Source organism: Saprolegnia parasitica, assembly GCF_000151545.1.
Source record: "Saprolegnia parasitica CBS 223.65 unplaced genomic scaffold supercont2.95, whole genome shotgun sequence".
NCBI lineage: Eukaryota > Oomycota > Saprolegniomycetes > Saprolegniales > Saprolegniaceae > Saprolegnia > Saprolegnia parasitica.
This window is the reverse complement of record NW_012156489.1, coordinates 2,354-23,677: the sequence shown is the minus strand read 5'-3', so window position 1 is coordinate 23,677 and position 21,324 is coordinate 2,354. Positions and strand designations below refer to the sequence as shown.

At 60.9% G+C, this 21,324-nt stretch overlaps 6 protein-coding genes and 1 pseudogene across 7 annotated transcripts in view; 3 read left to right on the top strand and 4 right to left on the bottom strand.

Annotated features, from left to right (window-relative positions):
* SPRG_22314 (hypothetical protein) overlaps positions 1-10,621 on the bottom strand; it is a gene marked incomplete at both ends in the record, with an annotated part of 16,118 nt that extends 5,497 nt beyond the window's left edge. Inside the window, 3 exons of the mRNA XM_012352280.1 lie at positions 14-2,911; positions 2,961-4,221; positions 4,275-10,621. Of these exons, the coding sequence (XP_012207670.1) occupies positions 14-2,911; positions 2,961-4,221; positions 4,275-10,621 (10,506 nt within the window). The remainder of the gene's footprint in view (positions 1-13; positions 2,912-2,960; positions 4,222-4,274) is intronic.
* A 1,481-nt stretch (positions 10,622-12,102) lies between these two features.
* SPRG_12864 (hypothetical protein) lies at positions 12,103-13,955 on the top strand. The gene is made up of 3 exons (XM_012352249.1): positions 12,103-12,638; positions 12,688-12,824; positions 12,882-13,955. Exons 1-3 carry the CDS (start codon positions 12,477-12,479, stop codon positions 13,900-13,902), a joined length of 1,320 nt encoding a protein of 439 aa, XP_012207639.1. The 5' UTR covers positions 12,103-12,476; the 3' UTR covers positions 13,903-13,955.
* Positions 13,956-14,072: 117 nt separating this feature from the next.
* On the bottom strand, positions 14,073-14,854 carry SPRG_12863 (hypothetical protein). The gene has a single exon (XM_012352248.1). It carries the CDS (start codon positions 14,718-14,720, stop codon positions 14,187-14,189), a length of 534 nt encoding a protein of 177 aa, XP_012207638.1. The 5' UTR covers positions 14,721-14,854; the 3' UTR covers positions 14,073-14,186.
* A 298-nt stretch (positions 14,855-15,152) lies between these two features.
* On the top strand, positions 15,153-16,830 carry SPRG_12862 (hypothetical protein; the record flags this gene model as incomplete). The annotated part of the gene is made up of 6 exons (XM_012352247.1): positions 15,153-15,568; positions 15,612-15,984; positions 16,030-16,257; positions 16,305-16,423; positions 16,474-16,615; positions 16,664-16,830. The coding sequence occupies 6 exons, from the start codon at positions 15,153-15,155 to the stop codon at positions 16,727-16,729; spliced, it is 1,344 nt and encodes a 447-aa protein (XP_012207637.1). The 3' UTR covers positions 16,730-16,830.
* Positions 16,831-17,029: 199 nt separating this feature from the next.
* On the bottom strand, positions 17,030-18,180 carry SPRG_12861 (hypothetical protein). The gene is made up of 2 exons (XM_012352246.1): positions 17,769-18,180; positions 17,030-17,711 (listed from the first exon to the last, which is right to left on the bottom strand). The coding sequence occupies exons 1-2, from the start codon at positions 18,148-18,150 to the stop codon at positions 17,053-17,055; spliced, it is 1,041 nt and encodes a 346-aa protein (XP_012207636.1). The 5' UTR covers positions 18,151-18,180; the 3' UTR covers positions 17,030-17,052.
* Positions 18,181-19,991: 1,811 nt separating this feature from the next.
* Positions 19,992-21,144, bottom strand: SPRG_12860 (hypothetical protein; the record flags this gene model as incomplete). Its single annotated transcript, XM_012352245.1, has 2 exons — positions 19,992-20,674; positions 20,730-21,144. The coding sequence occupies 2 exons, from the start codon at positions 21,142-21,144 to the stop codon at positions 19,992-19,994; spliced, it is 1,098 nt and encodes a 365-aa protein (XP_012207635.1).
* Positions 21,144-21,212, top strand: SPRG_30175 (annotated as a pseudogene). Its single transcript has one exon. The product of its transcript is annotated as a tRNA-OTHER (tRNA).
* Positions 21,213-21,324: the final 112 nt, after the last annotated feature.

Below are 21,324 nucleotides of genomic sequence, written 5' to 3'. Positions count from 1 at the left end.
ACATGGCTTGGACGGCGGCCGCACGCGACGTCGTGTAGCGTGTGTGCTGCGTAAAGAGGCGCTCGTGGGCAAACGAGACAAGCTGGACGACGGCGTCCGGGAGCGGCGCCGCATCGATCGTCGGGTCCACGTCGGCGGGCGTCGCGACCAACGGGTCTTCCAAAAGGTCCGAGAACGCCTTGGCAAAGTCGGGAAACTGCTGCCGGTACTCGCGCTCGAGGATCTGTTCTTCCGAGTCGATCTCAAGTGTCCGGGCCTTGAAGCGGAAGAGCTGCTCGTCCTCTTCGCGTTTCTTGTCCATTTTCGCTTGGTTTTCCGTCCAGAGCGTCATGTAGCCGTCAAAGATCGACTGCGCCACCGCGAGGTACGCGCCGTTGGACGCCGACTTGCGACGGAAGAGCTGCAGCTGGTCCGTGTTTTGAAGCTCGAGCTGGTACAAGGCCGTCGTCAACCGGTGCAGTCGCGGCACGTGGTGGGCGTCCAAAACCGCGCCGTGGTCCAAGAGCGCCGACGCCGTCGTTGGCAGACTCGCCGGACTCGGCACACTGAGTAGCGTCCGCGCCAGAGACGAAATCGCCGGCTTGTCCTGCGCCGTGACGACGCTCATGAGCAGCGAGAGACCGTCCTTGGCGTGGTAAATCGCCGCCACCACCGGCTCGATGACGTCTTCAAAGACCACATATTTGTGCTGGAGGCGACGCACAAAGCTCTCGGTGGTCTGCTGGAACATGATGAGCTCGCGGAGCACTTGGCTGGAATCGGTCGCGTTTGTCGCGAGCGCTTCGCACCAGCCGACGACCTTGGCCGTCATGATGGTCGAGCCAAACCGAACAATCTCCTGGAAGGCAGCACCAAAGAGCGCATCGTCGCACGGACGCGCAATCGCCTTGTCGGTGAGCGCCTCGACCTTGGCGATCGACGCGTCAACGTTCTCGGCGGCGTAGGCCTGCGGCGACTGCGCCTGCAACACCGTGTCGACCGTGTGGCGGCACGACGCCCGTGCAATCTGCTGCAAAAGCACGTCGCGCTTGATGAGCGGCAGCAAGGCAGGGTCGAGCGGCGACGTCGGGGTCAAGAGGCCAAAGCGCCAGAGACCGAGGAGCGTCCACTGCACACCTTGCTGGCGCATCGAGCCGCGCGGGAGGCGCGCCGAGAGCACAAGACACGCCTGGAGAATCGGGAGCGACGCAACAAACCGAGCGTCTTTCGACGTCGCGAGCAGCGCCAGCAGCGGGCTCGCATCGCCACTCGAGACATAGACCGCCAGCGCGTCGTGCGCGGTAGGCACAAACACCAGGATGGTTGCCGAAAGCAAGTGCCACCAATACGCACCGCTGGTCGCGTTCAGATCCGGGCACTCGTGGTGCTCGAGCCAGTGGGCGACCGCCTGCTGGAGCTTGGCCGTCGCGGCCGTCACGTCGACGATCGGCGTCTGCTTGAGCGGCTGGAGGTAGTGCAGTGCAAGCGTCGTTTCGACCGCCTGGTGCAACCGCAGTAGGCCGCCCGTCGACGTCAGCGCCGCCTCTTGGCTCTCCGTGTGGTACACACGGTTGGAGATCTTGTCCGCGTGCACGATACTGCTGTTCCAGAGCCGATCGTGGAACGACACAAAGATCGACTGCAAATGCTTGGTCACCACCCGCTTGAACTCGACGTGGTCGGCAAGCGTCGGCGCCTTGCTCGCGTCGACGTACACGTGGCCGCGCCAGAGCACGTCTTGGTACGGCACAAGCGTCACCGGCGACCGCGTCGGGACGAAGCGCTGCAGCGGCAGCCACTTGTCAATGCAGCCGAGGACCACCGGCACTTTCGTCGCAAACGACGCCAGTGGCGCCACGAGCAATTCGGAGAGCAGGGCCACAATCTGGTGTTCGAGGCGGAGATACAAGAGCTCCCGGAGCGGGCTCAGCTGGAGCTGGATCCACATCTCGACGACCTTGCTGTTGTCGTCCGCGAGGAGCAGCACCGTCTTGGTCTCGCCGCGGTCCATGTCGTCGTCGGGCGGCGTCAAGTGCACGAGCATGTGCTTGTGCTCGGCGGCAAACTTGGCTTGCATCGCATCGTACGACGCCGAGAGCGTCTTGGGCAGCTGCTGCAGCGTCGCAAACGACTCGTTGGCCGTCTCAATGAACCACGCGTACGTCGTGAGCGCGTGAAGCAGCTCTTGGCGGAACGCGTACGGCACCGAGAGGAGACTCGAGGGCGTAAACTCATACACGGACGACGTCGTGCACAGCATATCGAGCAGCGACACTTGCTGCTGGTGGCCAGCGGCGGTGAGCGGCCCGGTCGCCGTCGCGGCGAGGCCCTCGACGGCCGAGATAGCCGACCACGTGGTGAGCGACGGCGGCAGCTGCCGGTGGCCACCGCGCTTCCAGAGCGTGTCCTTGGAGCGGGCGACGCCCATGCAGGTCGTAATACCAAACTCCATGCGCTCGAGCATGTCCTTGGCGTGCACAACCGCGGTCGAGAGCGTCAGCACATGCGTCTCGAGGTCGTTGAAGGCCTTGACGAGCCACTTCCAGACAACCAAGAACGGATGCCACGGGAACACGCTCGAGGCAGATGCAAAGACCCGGCCGAGCGCGTACCGGAGGTCGATCACCTTGGCGACGTCCGCCACGTGGCGCGCCGAGAGCACTTTGTACATACTCAACTGCACAAACTCGTCCACAACGGCGTCGAGCGCATGCAAGGTCGGGTAAACAATCGGGATCAGGTCGTTCTCGACGTCGACCGAGTCGGCGCCGTGGAGAAAACACTCGTACGACACGTTGAGAAGGGTCGCCGCCGCCTTCTTGGTCGTCTTCTTGAGCGCGCGCTTGGTCTTCTTGGCCGCCGTCGTCACCTCCGTCGTCGCGAGACCCAAGAGCACCTGCTCTTGGAACCGGGGCCACCACATGTGTTGCAGCTACAATCTCCATTTTAGTATGACGGCCAACGACATTCAAGGCACGTACCATCTCGAGCGACTGCACAAGCGCGTCCACTGGTTGCCACTGCGCATCGACACTCGCTGCGTCCGACGCCGCCTGCAGCAGCGCCGTCTTGAGCACGTGCAGTGCCGGCGGGTTCACGACAAGCGACGAAAGGTGCGGGGCAGCCACGGCCGCGCACGTCGTAATGGCCGACGACAGGCCGTTGAGGATCGACTGCAGGAGCACTTCCGACCCGAGCCACGTGCCAAACGGGTGCGCGCTTGGGGCATGGAAGCCCGACGGTTGACCGCTACGGTACAGCGCCCACGGAAGGAGGTGCGTCGCCATGGCGGCGGTCGCATCTTGCAAGCCGGCGGTCGCGCACTGCGTCCAGACCGCTTCGTCGTTCAAGAGCAGATGGCGCGGCCACTTGTCCGACACCGTCGCCGTCGTCCAGAGCTGGACCCATTCGATGAGCTGGCTCGGCGACGACGCCAGGTACACGGGCAGGCGCGCATCCCGGGCGCCCATGCCACGGACTGCGTCCTGCACGAGCATCTGCGTCGACACGGCGGCCGTGCCGTCGTCGGCGCCAATCTCGATGCTGCCAAACGTCGTGCCGTACACATCGTGCGTCGCGAGCTCGAGCGCTTCCGAGAACGCGACGCCATGGTCCACGAGCGCCTGCACGAGCTGGCTCCAGTTGACGACGTGGCGCATCGAGATCGACTTGTCGAGGCTCGCCTTGTCGAAGTGCACAGCGTGGAGGCGGTCGTAGACAGCGACGGGGTACGCCACCGACGTGGCCGCGCCTTGGACGAGCGAGACAAAGTCCATCTTCGGGCTGCAGGCCATATCGTTGGGAACGAGCGCGATTTCAATGCAGCGGTTGCGCATGGCCCGGGACACTTCGCCAAACTGCGCGTCCATGGCGAGAAAGATGCGGAAATTCTTGTGGGGCTTGACCACGCGGAGGTTGCCGTTGACGACACCACACTCGTTGACAAGGAGCTCGCCGTTGATCTCGAGCAGCGAATTGAGACGGTCGAGCACCGACGCCGAGCAAAAGTTGACGTTGTCCAAAAGAAGCCAGTCGCCGAGCTCCATCGCGCGAAGCAGCGCACCGTCGACCCATTCAAAGCAGCTGCTGCGCGCCGGCGACGCCACGAGCGTCCGAATGCTAAGCAACTGCGCGTGGATCGACGCGATCCCGTCAGGTGACGGTGCATGCGGCGTGAGCACCGACACGACATGGTCCAATAGATCCAAGAGCATCGGGTCCATTTCGCCCTTGTGCGCCTTCCTACACAAGAAATTACCCATGAGCGACAGAGGACTTCGCGTAAAAAGCTGTACCACGCGGCTTGACGCTGGTGCACCGCCGCGACGGCTTGGGTCACGGCGTTGAACTCGGTCGTCTTGGTGGCCAGCAGAAGCTTTTGCTGGACGACAGCAACCACGTCGTCAAGTTCGCGCATCGCTTCTTGCACGCGGCGTTGGACGTCGACTTGCTCGAAACAACCGAGCAGCTCGGTCGCATCCGTGCCCGTGCTGAGCCCAAGTTCATGCAGCTTGCGACCCGTCATGGCCGCGAGGAGTCGCACGATCGCGGTCTTGCCTGAGCCCGACGGACCGACGAGCAGCGCCGGCCACTGCAAGTGCAAGCAGTGCATGAGCGCCTGCATTGGCTCGAGCCACTGGTTGAGGAGCGGCGGGAGCGCGTCGAGGTTGGGCAAGACAGCGTGGACGCGCGGCAGGATCGCCGTCCCGACCTGGAGATACGTGGGCGTGAGCTGAAACACCGGTGGTGCCGGCGCCGACGGCCCAAACGCGGCCGCGCGCTTGGCCTCGATGATGGTCCGGTCCGCATGCGAGCGGAAGCGGGACCCGTACAGCATCGGGATGAACGCCGAGACGTCGTACGGCGGCGCCTGGAACTTCTCAACGAGCGTGCACCAGCGAAAGACGTCGCGGAGGTTAAACTCCCACGGTGCGCCGTGGCGGCCAAACGAGCACGCGACCATCGTCTCGTGGTGGACCTCGCTGTTGAACGCGATCATCTTGTGCACGTCGTGAGCTGGAATCGACGGGTACAAGGCCGTCGCGATCACACGCAGATCGGTCTCATGCAGCGAGTCGACGACGACGCGCGTAAAGCGGTTCAAGAACGACTTGGGCAGACCCTTGCGCCCGCCGCCTTGACGCAGCGGGTTCTGTGCCGCAAACACGCGGAACGTCTTGGGGCAGGCAAAGCTCTGGTCGATCTCGGGAATGTACACCGTGCCACGATGATCGAGACACGCGTTGAGACCTTCGAGAACCGACTGCGACGCCAGGTTGAGCTCATCGAGCAGCACCCAGTGACCGGCTTTCAACGCCCGCAGAAAGACACCGTCGCACCACGAAAACGGCGACGACGCGTTCGCATCCGTCGACGGCAAGTCGGACCCAAAGAGATCGGCCACGTCCGTTTGCTCCGAGAGGTTGATACGCACGAGTGTGTGCCCCGAGAGCTGCGCGAGCGCGTGGATGAGCGACGTCTTGCCGACACCTGGACTGCCCTCGAGCAAGATCGGGCGCGGCACCTGCAGCGCACGGAGCACCCGGTGGAGGTTGCCGAGCGTCGTCGGCGCCGCGAGCGAGAACGGCTGCGGCGTCACCGGCTCGGGGCCCTTGGCGATCATAAACGGCGAGACGCCACAGATCGCGCCGTCGTCGACCCAGTCCATGGACGCTTGGACCATCGGCGCGCTCGGAAGCGCCGCCGAAAGCATGTCATAGGCAGCCGAGCGCGCCGTCGTCGCCGCATGCAACGACTGCGTCGAGCCCAGCCCAAGACCGTCGAGGACCGCGAGGGCCGCGCCTTGCACGTACGCGAGCGCCGGGTCGAGGTCCGACGCATTGACAAAGTCGAGCCACGAGAGGAGATCACGCAGCGTCACCTTCCAGCCGTTGGACGTAAACTTGGCGTTGAACTGCTGCACAAAGGTGAGCACGGGGTCTGCGAGGTGCGCCGACGGGCCCGGCAGCCGATCGCGAATCACGATCTGGAGGTCGTCGAGGCGCGAGAGACTCGGCACCCAAATCTCGGTGAACCGGTTCCGGAGCGCGGGCGAGAGCTCGCGCTTGCCAAAGTCACCGCCCGGGTTCATCGTCGCCAGGATGCGCCACGGCTCCGCCGCCGTAATGTGCTCAGCTGTGTCGCCCTTCTCGGCGAGCACGAGGCCGCGCGACGGTTCCAACACCGAGTTGAGGCGTTCGAGGACAGCGTCGTCGGCCAAGTTGATCTCGTCGACAAGCAGCAAGTCGCCCGCCTTCATCGAGCTCACGAGCGGACCGTCCACCCACTCAAAGAGCGCGACCGCCTTGGCCTTCAGGCTCTGGATCGTCGCGTGCAGCTCCTGCAGCACCGTATCGTCCGCGTTGAGCGCGAGCACCTTGGGCAAGAGACCATCCAAGACACCACCGATCGTCGCCAAATTCAAGTCGGCGCGGAGCACCGACGTGTCGAGCGTCTCCGGGTAGCTCGCCGAGACATGCGCGTCGAGCTGCGCGAGCGCGACCGTGAGCTGTCGCAGCACCTGCTCCTTGGCGCGCACCGGCCGGAGGCTGCCGAGAAAGTCGGCGGTCTCCGTGTGCTGGTGGCAGTTGAGAATGTGCAGCGTCTGGTCAAACAAGAGCGAGTAGAGCTGGCACACGGTCGTCTTGCCGCAACCGGTATCGCCGACCAGCAAGATCGGTTCCTTGTGCTGGAGACACCGGCCGACGAGCGCGAAGAGCCGGCGCAACGACGACGTGATCGAAATGGACGAGAGACCGCTGTGGTTGCCCTTGGCGTCGACGTCGTTGAGCTTGGCTTGGACTTGCGCGAATTGCTCGGGCGTGCCCCACACCGTCGCCGGCGTGTCGCCAATCACGTTCGTCGGGACGGCGACGCCGTTGTAGAGCGCGTCGAGGTCGATTGTGACGCCGCAGCGCTTCTCGAGCACCTGCTGTACCACGAGCTTGTCTTCGTCCTTGCGGAGGCGCTCGGCGAGAAGGAAATACCCTTCTTCTGCGACACGCTGCTTGGTCGTCGGCGCTCGCTGCGCCCAGCGGAGGAGGTCGCGCGTCGTGATAAAGCCGGCCTTGCCCGCAAAGACGCTCGACTGCGCGCGGACGCGCTGAAGGTCGAGCATGATCTCAATGAGAAGGTTGCAGTAGCTCGGCGGCAGCGCGCTGCGCTCTTGCAGAATCATCTGGAGTTCGTTCGCAGGCACTTCGTCGACTTGGAGCTCGATGAAGCGGTTCCGGAAGGCGCGCGAGAGCACCTTGCGACCGCCGTACAAGCCCGGCGGGTTCTGCGTCGCAAAGAGCATAAAGCGCGGGTGCGGCGTGATCGTCGTCTGCGTCTCGGGCACGTACAGCTCCCGGTTGTCGTCGAGGAGACGGTTGAGCGCCTCGAGCACTTCCGACGGCGCGAGGTTGAGCTCATCGAGGATGATCCACCAGCCATGACGGACCGCCTGTACGAGAACGCCCTCTTGGAACGTGAGCTTGCCGTCCGAGTCCGACACATACGCGCCGAGGTACTCTTGAATGTCCGTGTGCTCGTGGTTGTTGATACGAACGCACTTTTGACCGAGGCGCGCCGCGACGTACAGAATGAGCGACGTCTTACCCGCCGACGTCGGGCCCTGCAGGAGCAGCGGGTACTTGCCAACGACGACCGAGCGCGCGACGTGCCGCAGATTTTGCTCGACACTTGGCGTCAACACAAACTTTTTGAGGTTTGTGACCGGGTCCGGGATCGCGTCGTCGACCGGCGTCAGCTCGCCTTTCGGCACCCAGTACGAGCTCACGAGCTCGAATGTGTCGCCCGACTTGCGCGGCTTGGGCGGCGCCTGGTCGAGCTCCTTGGTCTTGATGTTGGGCGCAAACGTCTTCTTGATCGTCTTCATCATGATAGTCCGCGACATCGCATCGAGTTGCGTTGCGAACCCCATCGAGAAGCTTTCGTACAAGGCGCGCGGGAGGCTGTAGCCGCGCTGGAGCATCGTTTTGGTCATGAGCAGCGACCGCGTCAGCGTGCGGAGCGAGTACCGCGGCCGTTGGCGAGCGCCGTCGTTGAGCACATCGATCGCCATTTGCCGCGCGCTGAGGTAAAAGTTGACCGTCTCGGCCACGGGTGCATTGACCATCTCCTTCCACTGCTGCGACACGAGCAGCGTCAAGTCGCGCGGGCAGACGCACTCGTCGACGTACACTTGCGTGAATCGGTTGCGGAGCGAGGGCGGGAGGTCCTTCTTACCAACGTCGGTCGGCGGGTTCATGGCCGCAAAGACGCGAAAGTTCGGGTGCGGCTTGAGCACGTCGACGTCGCCGCGCTCGGTGAGCGACAAACCCGAGTGCTCACCTTCGAGGACGCTTGCGAGTCGCTCCAAGGTGTCGGCGCCCGCCAAGTTGATTTCATCGAGGAGGATCCAGTGGCCGGCCTTCATTGCCTGCACGAGCATGCCCTCGACGAACGAGAATGCAAAGCTCGACTCGACTTGCTGGTACTGGCGCTGAAACTTAGCGAGCGCGCTTCCAAACTGGGCCCACGTCAGCGCGCTCTCGTCGAGCTTCATCTTCTTGGCCTTGGCATCGGCCATCGCGATCGCCTTGGTCATGCCTTGCGTCATCTTCTTGTACTGCTTGGCCGAGAAGGCCTTCTGGATCGCATGCAGAAACGATGCGTTCGCGGACGACGGAAACGTCGACGAGAAGAGGTTGACAAAGTCCATGTACAGCGGCCGCGCGAGCTGGTAGACGTCCACGGGCTTGTAGCCGCCGAGCAGATCCGCGCTGTCGCTCTGCACGTTGAGGTTCTGTACGACGAGCGTCTGGCCCATGGCCGACGCGAGGTACTGGATCAGCGTCGTCTTGCCACAACCGGTTTCACCGACAAGCAAGGTCGGCTCGAACGTCGCGACCGTGGCCGCGAGCTGCTCCATGAGCCGGAGACAATGGCCGGTCAGTACAAATGGAATCTGGTGACCGGTCGTCGACGACTGCGACAGCGCCTGCAGCTGAACACGGCCGACGGTCACGGACGCGTGGTGCGGCACAAAATTCGGCCGGTGGTCGCGCAGCTGCGTCTCGACGACCTCGGGCTGCACCTGCCACAGCGCGCCGATCGAGATGGCGGCCGCGACACGCGCGTCCATGTCCCGGATGCCCATGCAAAAGATGTCCCACGCCTCGCGCGCGAGGTCGTCGCGCATCGCCTGCGTGAGGTACTGCCCGGGCTCAATGTGGCCGTGGAGCTTGATCACACGCGTGCACCACTTGAGCACATCGCGGAGCGAGAAGCCGCGCCCGTAGCTCTGGCGCGCCGCGCGCCAGACCGCCGAGCTCTCGTCTGTCACGAGCGTAAAGGTCCCGAGAATGAGGTCCGTCACATGGGCCGGGAGCTGCGGAAACTGCTTGGCCACCACGAGCGCGATCTCGTCCATGTGCATGGGCACGACCGGAATACGGTGCCAGAGCGAGAGCGGGAAGCCTTTCGGCATGGCCGAGATCGGCTTGCGGCTCGTCGCGAGTAGCTGGAAGCCCGGCGCCGCCGGCACGCGGTGACCGCGCACGAGCAGCTCCTGCGTCGTGAGCAGCGGCAGAAGCGCCGCCAGCACGTCCATGGACGCGCGGTCAATGTCTTCGATGAGCACCCACCGGCCTTCGGTCACCGCCTGCGTCAGCGCGCCCGGCTGCCACGTAAACTCGCCGGGAACGTCCGTGCACACGTACGACCCAAGCAGCGTCTTGCTGTCCATTTGATCGTCGAGGTGGAGCTCGACGAGGTCGCTATGGCCCGTGCGCTGTGCGAGCTCGCGCAAAATCGCCGTCTTGCCGGCGCCGTCGGCGCCCGAGACCAAGAGCGGGCGGCGCAGGCTCAGCGCAATCGCGAGCGACCGCAGCGCCGACACCGTCGACGGCGTCTCAATGAGCGCCGGATACGCGCTCTCGTGTTTGGTCGCGCGGAAGGGCACGAGGATGCCGCAAATATCCGTCAGCGTCGAGGGCAGCGGCGCGCCCGAGACCTGGTTCGTGGTCGTCTGCGAGAGGTGCGTCGGTCGAGGGGTCGAGGCCGGCATCGCCGCGCTGTCCATACGCGACAAGAACGCGTCGCGCGTCGCATTGTCCATGCGCAAGAGCAGGCTCGTCGCGCGCATGGCCTCGGCGCGCACGACGTGGTCGGCGTCCGCGCACAAGGCGTAGAACGGCGCCCAGTTCCACATGCTTAGGATCGTGTCGAGCTGCACGGACGCGAGGAGGCGCGCGGTCGTCGCGGCGCGGCGCTTCCGGCTGACCGACATGGTCTCAATGTGGTGGAAGAAGCACCGGCTTGACTCGAGCCACGGCTGCACGAGCGGCCAAATGCGCGGCGTGACCTGCAGCACGCGCGCAAACGTGAGCGAGAGGCGCTCGTGCTTGTTGTCGTCAAAGTCGCTCATGGTAAGGAGGCGCGCCGCGAGCTCGAGCAAGAACGGGCGAAACGCAGCGCAGATGGCGTCGCAGAGCTCGGCGTCGTCGGCCGCGAGAAGGCGCGCGAGGCTGTGGAGAGTAGAGGTGGCGTCGTTGGCGGCGGCGAGCGCCGACCGCACCTTGGTCGTCACGGCGGGCGACAGCGCAGCATGGTCGAGCTGCGTAAGGAAGCCAACGACCGCTTCGCCAAGATCGGCCATATCTTGAACTTGCGTGGTCCAGTAGCGGATTGGGACCAAACCAATCAACGCCCAACGCCATTTGATTGGTCCCGCCACATCCGGATACAATATCCGGATGTCGACGCCGAAACCGTGCGAAACCGGCCATCTCGCGAGAAAGGACAGTGCGATGAGTGTCGATAGTCCTTGAACAAGAATCCTTTACTAAATCTCATCTAGCCGGTATCCTGAAGGTCGAGGTACTGGAAGAGTTCCATGGGTACATGCAGTGGAGCAAGGACTATGTATGAGCCCATGGTGGCGCCAGGTGGCAGAGGGCGTCGGTCGACCACGCCTGGGTGCGAGACAGCATGATCCTAGAGAGCGCGACAACAAGCTCCACAAGTCGTCGCCAACGGCGTACTTCGCTAGGAAGACTCGCTAGTGTTGGGATATTGTACTACTGGGGAACCCAAAGGTAGCAGGAATGCAGCTTGATTCACGAGCTGTATAGTGTCGTGACTGCTCCGACTGGCGGCAACGGGACGCCATCGCACCGTGTCAAACCTAATCCATGTCCAAGCCACTTGATTGCAATCATTTCGAACGTCTCTGTACGCTCCGATGCTGTACATGGCAGTGACCTACGATACCGATCAAGGACGAGGCGCTTCGGGAGGTTCACGCACGCAGTGACATAAAAGGCATCAAATCAGCCAAGCTCGAGACCAGAAGAAATGCTCGCTCGCTTCAAATGCAGTCACGCGGCGGATGGCGTGTGGGCAATGGCTGCCGGCAGCAAGGCCGATGGTGTCGATGGAATAGTATGGTCAAGGGATTGTTAGTTGACGAGCTTCCTACATCGAGCCTGCTCCTTCTTCTCGCTCGTCCATCGTATGTTGTACAACGCTAAGCGTAGACTGGAAGGCTGATCGAGCATGCAAGGCCGGGCTGGCTCTGAGCGATTCTTGCTACTCTACGACGCGCGATGGCCGGTACCGCCACAACGCGCGACCGTGTACCTTCCTATAGTACATTAATGTGGCTAGCTCGTAAGCCAACGCTACGCAATCCCTCGCACCACTGGCCGAAAGCGCCCGCCCAACACGTCGCGTGGGCAGGGGTTGTGTGGTCTTGGCACGTCCAAGAACACAGACCAAGCAGAATCAAGTGCATATCAAGGAGCAAGCCACTTCAACATACAACATTGAAGATCATGGTTAAAGTAAAAGTTCAAAGCTTACCTCCTTTTCAAAGCTAACCATCTAGTCATTCCGTTTGACATTTGCCATCAAACGCTCACACAAACACAGGTTGGTGTTGCTGGATTGTCGTGGCATCGCCAGAGCGCTTTTAAATGTCATTTATTTTATATGTGCTTTTTATAGCTTTCTTCTTCATAGACATATGTCAAGTAAAATGTAAACAATTTGATATCAAACATGCTGGCTTTATTGACTATAAGACCATCACTCCGAATTGCACTTTCCAGCAGAAGGAACTGCTGCAGAAGCAACTGCTGACAGCCCGCATCGATACGCGTTGCAACTCATTTTACAATTGACCATGTTCGGCTCGAGCAACTCCAACAGCTTCTACCCGCCGTCGCCTGCGTTTCGCCAGCCCAATTCAGCGGCGGTCACGCGGGTCTCCAGCATGACAGCCGACCCTGCAGCCCGCCGCTGGGCCAGCGACAACGGCCTTGCGATCATGAACGTCTCGTGGGAAGACGCCGCGCGCAACAAGCACAGCGCCTACGGGCCCTGCATCTCGGACATGACGCTCGTCGTCGAGAACACGTGGATGCCCGTGCTTCGCGTGCCCAACTTTTCAGATTCCTTTTCTCAATGTAGCAACGCAACACTCAACTCCAATCTCTACGCTAGATCCGATCATGAGCATCCCAACGAGCAAGATCATGGTGACTGTCGGGAACGAGTCGCCCCACGACGTGCCATTGACCAAGATCTCGCTGCAAGAGTACCTCAGCAACATCCACAAGTACACGGAGCTCGAGCGCAGCATGTACGCGCCAGCGCACGACCACCAAGCCCTCGTACGTCTGCCATGTCTGGAACTCTAGGCACTCACCTCTTAATTTATAGGTGAGCACCCAAGCGTGCTTTTTGCCGATCGAAGAGGCGACCGGGAAGGCCGAGTTCCACGTCGGTTTGACCAACTACCAAGCCCGCGAGAACGATCCTGCCGTCCTCGTCCTCGTCTGCACCGACACTGGCACCAGGTAATGCCTACGATCGGCAACCTGGATCGAACCACTCATTTCTGTACCTGGCACTAGTGCTCAAGTCATGACGCAGCGCAGTGCGACCTTGTTTTGCAACAACAAGGGCAGCAAGCACACGTTTGTCGCGGAGCGGCTCTCGACCGACCGCGCCAAGCGGGGCGTTGCGACCACGGGGGCCATGACGGAAGCCGAAGAGGCGCGCAACTACGTCATGCTCGTCCAGATCCCGCTCGAGCAAAAGCTGCAGCCAGCGTTTAGCTTTGGTGGCCCGACCACCGGCGGCTTCGGCGGCTTTGGCGCCTCCCCTACCCCGGGCGTTTTTGGCAGCGCGCCCTGTATGGCTTTTGGGGCCACGCAACAATGCAACATGGCCGCGACCTCCTTTGGTATGCCAGCCGCGCCGAGCTTTTCTTTTGGTGCTGCCGTTCCGTCGACGCCCAACGTCGAGGCCGCGATGGTCGGCCTCAGCGACGCCAAGGGTCCGTTCCCGAAACTCAGCGCTTTCAGCCACGTCCGGCGCAACGCCAAGTACCCGATCCGCGTCACGGTGCAGTTTTACCAAGCGACGAGCAACGGTGTCGTCTCGGCCGAGATTATCCAAGACCTCGCCAGCAAGATGGACCACGTCAAGACCAACGCAACCTGGTGGGGCTCGCTCGTGACACCCGGCTCGCCGCCGCCGATCTTCGGCAGCTCGATCGTCCACCCCCACGCCGGCGTCAACTGCGACATGTGCCGGTCCGAAGTCATCACAGCGCTGCGCTACAAGTGCGCGTTCTGTGCCGACTATGACGTCTGCGCCAACTGCATTGAGCGCGCCGACACGCAGCACCCGCATCCGTTTCTGCGCCTCACCAAGGCGTCACCGGCTTACGGCGCCAAGACGTACGCGGTCATGAACCGAGCGACCGTGTCCCATTACGTGGCATGTTCGTCGTGCACGGCGAATATCGTGGGCGTGCTGTACCAGTGCACGCACTGCCCCAACGTCCGCTTGTGCGAAGTCTGCGAGGCGACGACGGGCCATGGGGACTTCCAGCACCCGCTGATCAAGATCTTTCAGGCGGCAATCTAATCGCAGGTTGGAGCACTATCTTTCTCGATCCTATATAAGACGTTTTCCACTTGATCATGTTTGTGTTTGTGTTCGGAATGTCGATGTGGTCACTGCACATGGCATTCGAGATGGCGAGGAGCGGGTCGTTGGAAGCTGTCGTTAAATGGACTGTCCCTTGTCTGCTTTCGGAAGGACCAAACATGTACATCGTGTTGGATGTGTTAGAATATTGCACGAGAAACTAGGCACATTGGACGCAACAGGACGATGTGACAGAGAATCGCTCGTCATCGCTGCTGCACTCATTCGACGAGCTCGTTCGTGGTCTTCAGCGTTGCGCCGGCAGCTGCGAATGCCTTGTTGTGGGCGTCAATGACGGGCGACGCGTCGACAGCGACGTCATTCTCAAAGCGCCACGTCGAGTGGGCGTCAGCGACGACAGTCACGTCATAGTCGAGACCGAGTGCGCCCAAGGTCGTGGCGTTGACGCAGCAGTCGGTTTGGGCGCCGAGGAGAACGAGGCGCGAGACGCCGGCATCCCGAAGCCACTTGGCAAGCGCATGATTGCTAAACGCATCGGGGACGGTCTTGGAGAACGTCGGTTCGGTCGCTTCGTTTTGGCCGAGCGCCGGCCAGACATGCCAGCCCGGCGCGCCTGGCGCCATGGCGCCTTCGTCTTCTTCATGGCGGATAAAGGCCACGGGCATGGCTTCGCGCCGCGCCCACGCGAGGATGCGCTTGGTGTTGTCGACGAGGCTCGTCGCGTTGTGGATCGGGACGCTCACGACGCCATCAAACATGATGGCTTGCAGATCAATGACAAGGATGGCCGTCATTAGGTACACAGTGATCGAAAGGAGGGCAATTGAAGAATGCAACGGTAGCCGTCGACAAGGATGCCCTCGTGTTCCCGCTTGTTCGTACGTGGCCGGCGCGCGAGCGCGGGAGAGCGGTGTTGCGCCGCAGCGCGCGAAACACATCAAGTGGTCCGTATCCGGATGTCTGGCTTTTCCCACCTTGCACTTGGCATGGAAAGCTCGTCCTATTATACTTAGCGTCCCTCTAGCGTACTGAGCTCGAGATGGAGGCTCGCCCACACGATTAGAGATGCTCGATGGACGCCATGCCTGCGCTGTCACCTTCCACGATCGAAAGAGCGTCCCTGTGCCCGCAGATCCCAGCCCTTCGACATTGGCAACTGGTGGCTTCGAGCTTCGCATTTCGAATTTCGGCGGTTCATACAATTATCCGGAAGATCGCATTTGGTCATGACCTTTCGCAAGATGCTCGGCGGGTGGTGGCTCCTGGCCCTGCTTGGCCTCGCGCTGCGCAGCGAGGGCCATACGTTCCTGCGCCGCGAGGACGAGTCGCTTGGTATGAATGCCACGCTTTGCGGCGAGCCCGAGGCCCACCACACGGGCTATTTGAACGGTCTTTTCTACGTCTTTTACGAGACGCGGGCCCCGATTCGGGCGCCGACTGACGTGCCGCTCGTGCTATGGCTCTCGGGCGGACCGGGCTGCTCGGGCATGATCGCGATGCTATTTGAGCATGGGCCATGTAGCGTCAACCAAGCGACGCCGACAGCAACGCTCAACCCGTACTCGTGGACGCAAGCCGCGCACATGATCTACATCGACCAGCCGCGCGGCACGGGCATGAGCCCTTCCAAAGACGCGTCTAGGTAGACATGCCTTCCTACCTAGCAGGTCACTGAAGTGCTCTAGTTCGTGGACAGAGTCGTCGGCGATGCGCGACTTGGTTATCTTCATGGAAGGGTTCTACCAGACGTATCCCGCGTACGCAGCCAACGACTTGTACATCTTTGGCGAAAGCTACGGAGGCCACTACGTGCCCGACTTGGCGCATGCGATTGTATCGTCGACCAACTCGAACACGCGCGACCTCCGGCGCAACCTCAAGGGCATCGGCATCGGCAACGGCCTCGTCTCGGAGCGCGCGATCGCCGACACCATTGGCACGTATGCTTCGACCGCGCTTGAGCTCACTGACTCGACCACGCCGAGCGTCGAAGCGTGTGATGCTGCTATTGCCGCGTGCCAATCGCCCGAGAACGGCGGCGTCCGCGATTGCTCCACGGTACGACCATGAGCTCTCTGCACCATAGCGCTTATCGTGACGCAGGCAGGCATTTGCGAGTCGCTTGTCGGTGGCATTATATCGCAAGCGCACCAGCAGCGCATCAACCACTACGATATCCGCGCGCCGTGTTATCCCGACGTCTTTGGCTTGTGCTACAAATTTACGCCGCTCTTTCAGTTTATGAACAAGGCGTCGACGATCGACGTCCTTGGTCTGGATCGCAGCGTCTCGTGGGCGCCGTGCAACCAAGATGTGTTTGCCTACCACATGGTTTACGAGAGTATTGTCCTCTAAATTGTCTTATAGGACACTTGTAGGACGCGGATTGGTACGAAGAGAGCGAGTACAAGGTCGCGGCGCTGCTCGCGGCCGGCATCCGCGTCCTAGTCTACGCCGGCGACTACGACTTGGTGTGCAACTGGATGGCCCAAGACAAGTACAATTCGATTGGTGGTGGCCAAATGATGACATTATTGTACATTGTAGGTGGACACGCGATATGGTATGGGCCAACCAGACGCAATTTGCAGCGCAGCCCTTGGCGCCGTGGTCCTACGACGGCGAGTTGGTCGGCGAACGCCGGTCGTTTGGCGGGTTGACCATGCTGCGTGTCTACAACGCTGGCCACGTACTGTGATGATTCGATCGCCTCAATTCGCACGTTTATCATGTGTAGATGGTCCCATTCGATCAGCCCAAGGCGGCGCTTGGCCTCTTCCGCTCGTTTCTGGCCGGCCACTAGAGCTCCCGTCAGCGTGTCGAACAACCTGTCAGCTGTCTACCTTCCTGCACAGTTCTCAGTCCTTGCATTATCAAAAGTTGAATGTCCTTGCTATCTTGTCTCATTGAGGGTTCTTATGGAGCAGAATCGCAAACACGCAGAGTATAACTACGACGACCTTTCGATCGCATCGCTGACGTCGAAGCTGTCGCCTGCAACGTTGAACTGTGTTCTGGTACAGATGTTGAAATGTGAGCGGCTAAAATATATACAATCATGTATCCCAACCACCTTGACTAAAAACTGGGAAGATATACATCATCATCGTCTCAAGACGCCCAATTCTACTGCAGGGACGGTACGAGTTCGACGTTGGCGCCGGGCGTACAGAGACGCGCCATGGGGTACAGGACGACGCCGTCGGGAACCCCGCGGAGCTTGGTGGGCAAGAGCGACCCGTGGATCGCAAAACCAATGCTGTGTTCGTCTGGGAACCACGTCACGGTAAGGAGCACGGTGCCTTGGGTGTTGGGACTCACGCCCGCACTCTTCGGTCGCTGGAGGTGCGAGTACACTTGCCGCGTCTCGCAGTTGAAGAACCAGCCGCGCGACGCGCTGTTGGTTGCGTGGGGAGTTGGCGCAAAGGCGTCTCGAGCTAAAAAGAGAAACCCGACTTCGACGCGACTGCCAAGGTCGACGTGTACTGCGAACGTTGTCGCAGGGGCGGAGGCGAGGACGTTGCCCCACCCGGATGTCGTCTGCCGCGCGTTCGTTTGCACGGCGAGGAGCTCGATCGACTTCGAGCAATGAGCCGGGTCCCACGCGAGAGGCGCCAATTCGGGTGCCGACGGCTCGGGCAGCACGTCGATTTGAAGGTAGTCAAGCATCTCTTGTAGCTCGACCAGTTGCCTCGTCGAGAGTCCGTCTTGGTCGAGGGCACCCGTGCGCAGTAGCTTCATCACCCGCGGAAACAGGGTTGGATCCAAGTCCAAAAAATACTCGCCTACCGAGGTTCGTTGTCTGTACCAATTGCCAGGCCGAGAGAAAGATGGCGCGTTACCTTTCTCATTGGGCTGCCAGTGGTCACAGGAGAGCATTGCGTCAAAGTAGCTGCCAGGCATGCGCAGCAGCGTCTCGCGCGCGGTCGTAAACAGCCTCCCGCCGACGTTGAGCGTGACGAGCTTGACGTCTTGGTCGTGCTTGAGGCGATGCGTCTGCAGCGCAAGCACCTCGGTCTTGAGCTCTTGTAGCACGTCGAGTTTGGCTTGGACGCGCGTCGCCTGGAGCTGTAGCGCCGCGTCCTTGGCAGCAAAGTCGCGCACGAGAACTTCCATCTCGAGCGCGATCGCCCGCAGCGCCTCGACGTTGGCAGGCGCATCAATAGCTTCTTTCAACGACGCCTGCAGTGACGCCCACGTCGCCATCACGTTGCTGTCGACCATCGGAAGCGGGCGTATGACTCTGGTACTGCGACACCTGACACCTGCCTGCTGCTGTCGGTGGCGGAATCCGGATATATTGGTGCATATCCGTATATGACGTGGCATGCGGAGAGCGCATTTTTGTACAGTCGACTCTGCCTAAGTGCATAGTGTATATTTCATGCGTTTTATAGGGTTATCAATTGTGAGAGTCAAAATATAAATTCGTGATTTATATTATTGTGGAAGGCTGGTGCGAGCCGCGCCACCGTGTGCACATGCATGAGGCTCAGTCCTGGGCTTCCTCTTGGCCTTCCTCGTCAACGTAGCACACGAAGTCGCAGATCTCGCCGACCGTCAAGTGGCGCGCCAGGGCCAGCTCGTCAGCGGTTAGCATGTCGAGGGGTATGGAGAGCGCTTGAGCACCGACCGACAGCGCGCCCATTGTGGCACGGAGCTCGTCCATTGCTGTGATTGGGTTGGTTGTCGCGCCATTGGCAGCGGGTAAGATGTATGTGTGGCCCTAGCAATCGGCCATCGTCTCTTGCTTCACCTTGCCCCATGCCGTGAGCACGAATTTTTATTCAAATTGATGCTATAAAATATTTTGGGACAGTATGTATCACCGCGAGAGGATTATAGAGTTTCAGTGGTATGCACTATGGCAGAGTCGGCTGTAGAAGAAAGTCACGCATTGAGGTTCTACAATGTCAAACACAAGAGGCTTTCTGCGACCCCCGCGTATTCAAGTCTAGTGCTTTTATCGTCTTGCTAATATAGTTTACTAATAGTGCACCAAGCATTGTGTACTATTGTGGCATGGTCGCGTCGGCTGATGAGCTCATCGTTGGGGCGGCCATTCGATCTCGAGATCGTCGAGCATATCGTGGAGCTCGGTCTTCTCCATGTGCGAGAGCCCTTCCGTGTCGAGCGGGTTGGCCGTGCGAAGGAGTCGGAGGACGCGAGGAAACAAGTCTGGATTCATATCCAAAAAGTACTCGCCTGCAACCAAGACACCTTGTCTCCAGTATTGGATTGAAGGGTGGTGTGGTACCGTCGCAGTTGGGCGGCGACGACTAGAGCGTCTCGAAGAAGCCGCCCCGCGCCAGAAGCGTGTGGTTCGCTGTCATGAAGCGCGTGCCGCCGACGTTGAGTGTCACGATGCTGCTTGTAGCCACCATTGCTGCTCGATAGAGATCTATTTCAATTGCGTAACTGCGAATCTAAAACATCCGGTGTGCGTCGGCTTCGAGCTCGGTGACCAACTGGACTTGGGCATCGATGCGCCTCCTGCAGGCGCATTGCGTCCTCCTTGGCGATGACGTCGGCTACGATTGCGTCCATTTCATCACAAACCTCGCAATTTTCGTCCCGGTGGCGACGCTTGACAGCCGGGGTGCGCATCCACGTCTCGCGAGTCAAGACCTGCCGATTGGTGGGTTGGTAGACAGTACCATGTTCGTTGACAACGCCACTGGCGGCGCTCGCCTCTGGCGCTGCCATGCTGTCGTCGCTAGGCGATGAGCGGCGGTCGAAGGCGGTGCAGCAACCGAGGTGCGATGTGAGCCGCGTCATCGAGTACGAGACCGACGCGCCGCACTGCTTGCAGAGCGCTCGCGCTGTGGACGGTGGCTTGGACTCGTCGTGCGCCGGCGTGATCGGCTCCGGGCCTTGAGCGCGCTGACCTCGGCGACCGGATGACCGGATACCGAAAAATGCTCATCATTTCCGAACCCAAGCCATTGCAATACGTAGACCTGTCCGCTGAGCTTGGTGCAATCCGCAATATCCATCGATCCCATTAATCCGAGCACCCTATGTTGTGGAGAATATTGTTTTCCTAATGATAGACTAGTAGATGTCTAACTTGTCGACACCAGTCCTTGTTCTTGGACGGGAATTAGCCGCACGTTGGATCCGGCGGAGAAAAGACGCACGGTCGGATACAAGTTGACATCGCTGACGACGTTGTGCAGGCTCGTGGGGAGCAGCACGCCGTCGACCGCAAACGAAATCCGTTGCTGGAGGCGGTGCCACGTCACTTGAAGCAATGCAAGCCGTGGCACCTTGGTATCGAGGAGACCATTGGATCGAGGCTCGTCGTGCGAATAGACTGTTGCGTTGCGACAGCTGAAGAACCAGCCGCGGGTCGCATCATTGCGGTCGGGCACCGGCGACGTCTCGTCGAGATGCGAGAGGAATCCGACTTCAACGGCGTGGACACCGAGATGCACGAGCACTGCGAACGTTGTCACCGGATGCGACGCGACGACACTGGCCCAGCCACGACTTGGGTGCTTGGCAAGCATATTGCCGTCCGCTAGTTGAATTTGCTCCGAGCACCGACGCGGGTCCCACTGCAATGACATGATCGGTGCAGAGGGCGCTGGTGCCGGACTCTCAATCTGGATCTGGAGGTAGTCGAGCATCTCCCGGAGGTCCGCTTCTTGGTTGATAGTGAGTCCCTCGACATCCAGTCTGCCCGATCGAAGGTACTTGATCACACGTTTAAACGTACTCGCGTCCAAGTCCAAAAAGTACTCGCCTACCGAGAATCGTCGTCGGTACCCATTTCCACAGAGAGAAATGTGACGTTCTACCTTTCTCATTTGGCAGCCAGTGATCCGATGAGAGCATCGCGTCAAAGTAGCTGCCTGGCATGCGCAGCAGCGTCTCGCGCGCGGTCGTAAAGAGCGTGCCACCGACGTTGAGTGTGATCGTCTTGGCTGGCGTAGGGAGACGATCGATGGAATCGTCTGCGTCTGGCTGGCGTCGATGGTTCTCAGCCTTTAGCTCCGCCAGCAGCTCGAGCTTGCCGTCGATGCGCGCTTCTCGCTCTTGCAGGGCCGCTTCGTGCAGCCGCAATGCTTCTTCCTTGGACGCCACGTCCGACGCAATCGCAGACAACTCGTCTATGAGCTTGCAGAGTGCGTCCGACGGCGTCTCGTCCAGCAGCGTCGCCACCGAGGCTTGCAGCGCAGCGCAGCGGTCGTGCAAGGTTAGACCGTCAACCATCGTGTCAAACTTGGTAAAGTTTCTGCTTCGCATCCCGAAGGTCGCCGGTTCGAGCCCGGCTGCGCGCGCGCATTTTTCAGTTCTCCGCCCCCCTCCTCCCTGCGTCGCGCGATGTACCCGAACAGGGCCGAACCATGTGGGTCCAGGCCACCTCCGCAAGTGTCACCCAGAACACATGAT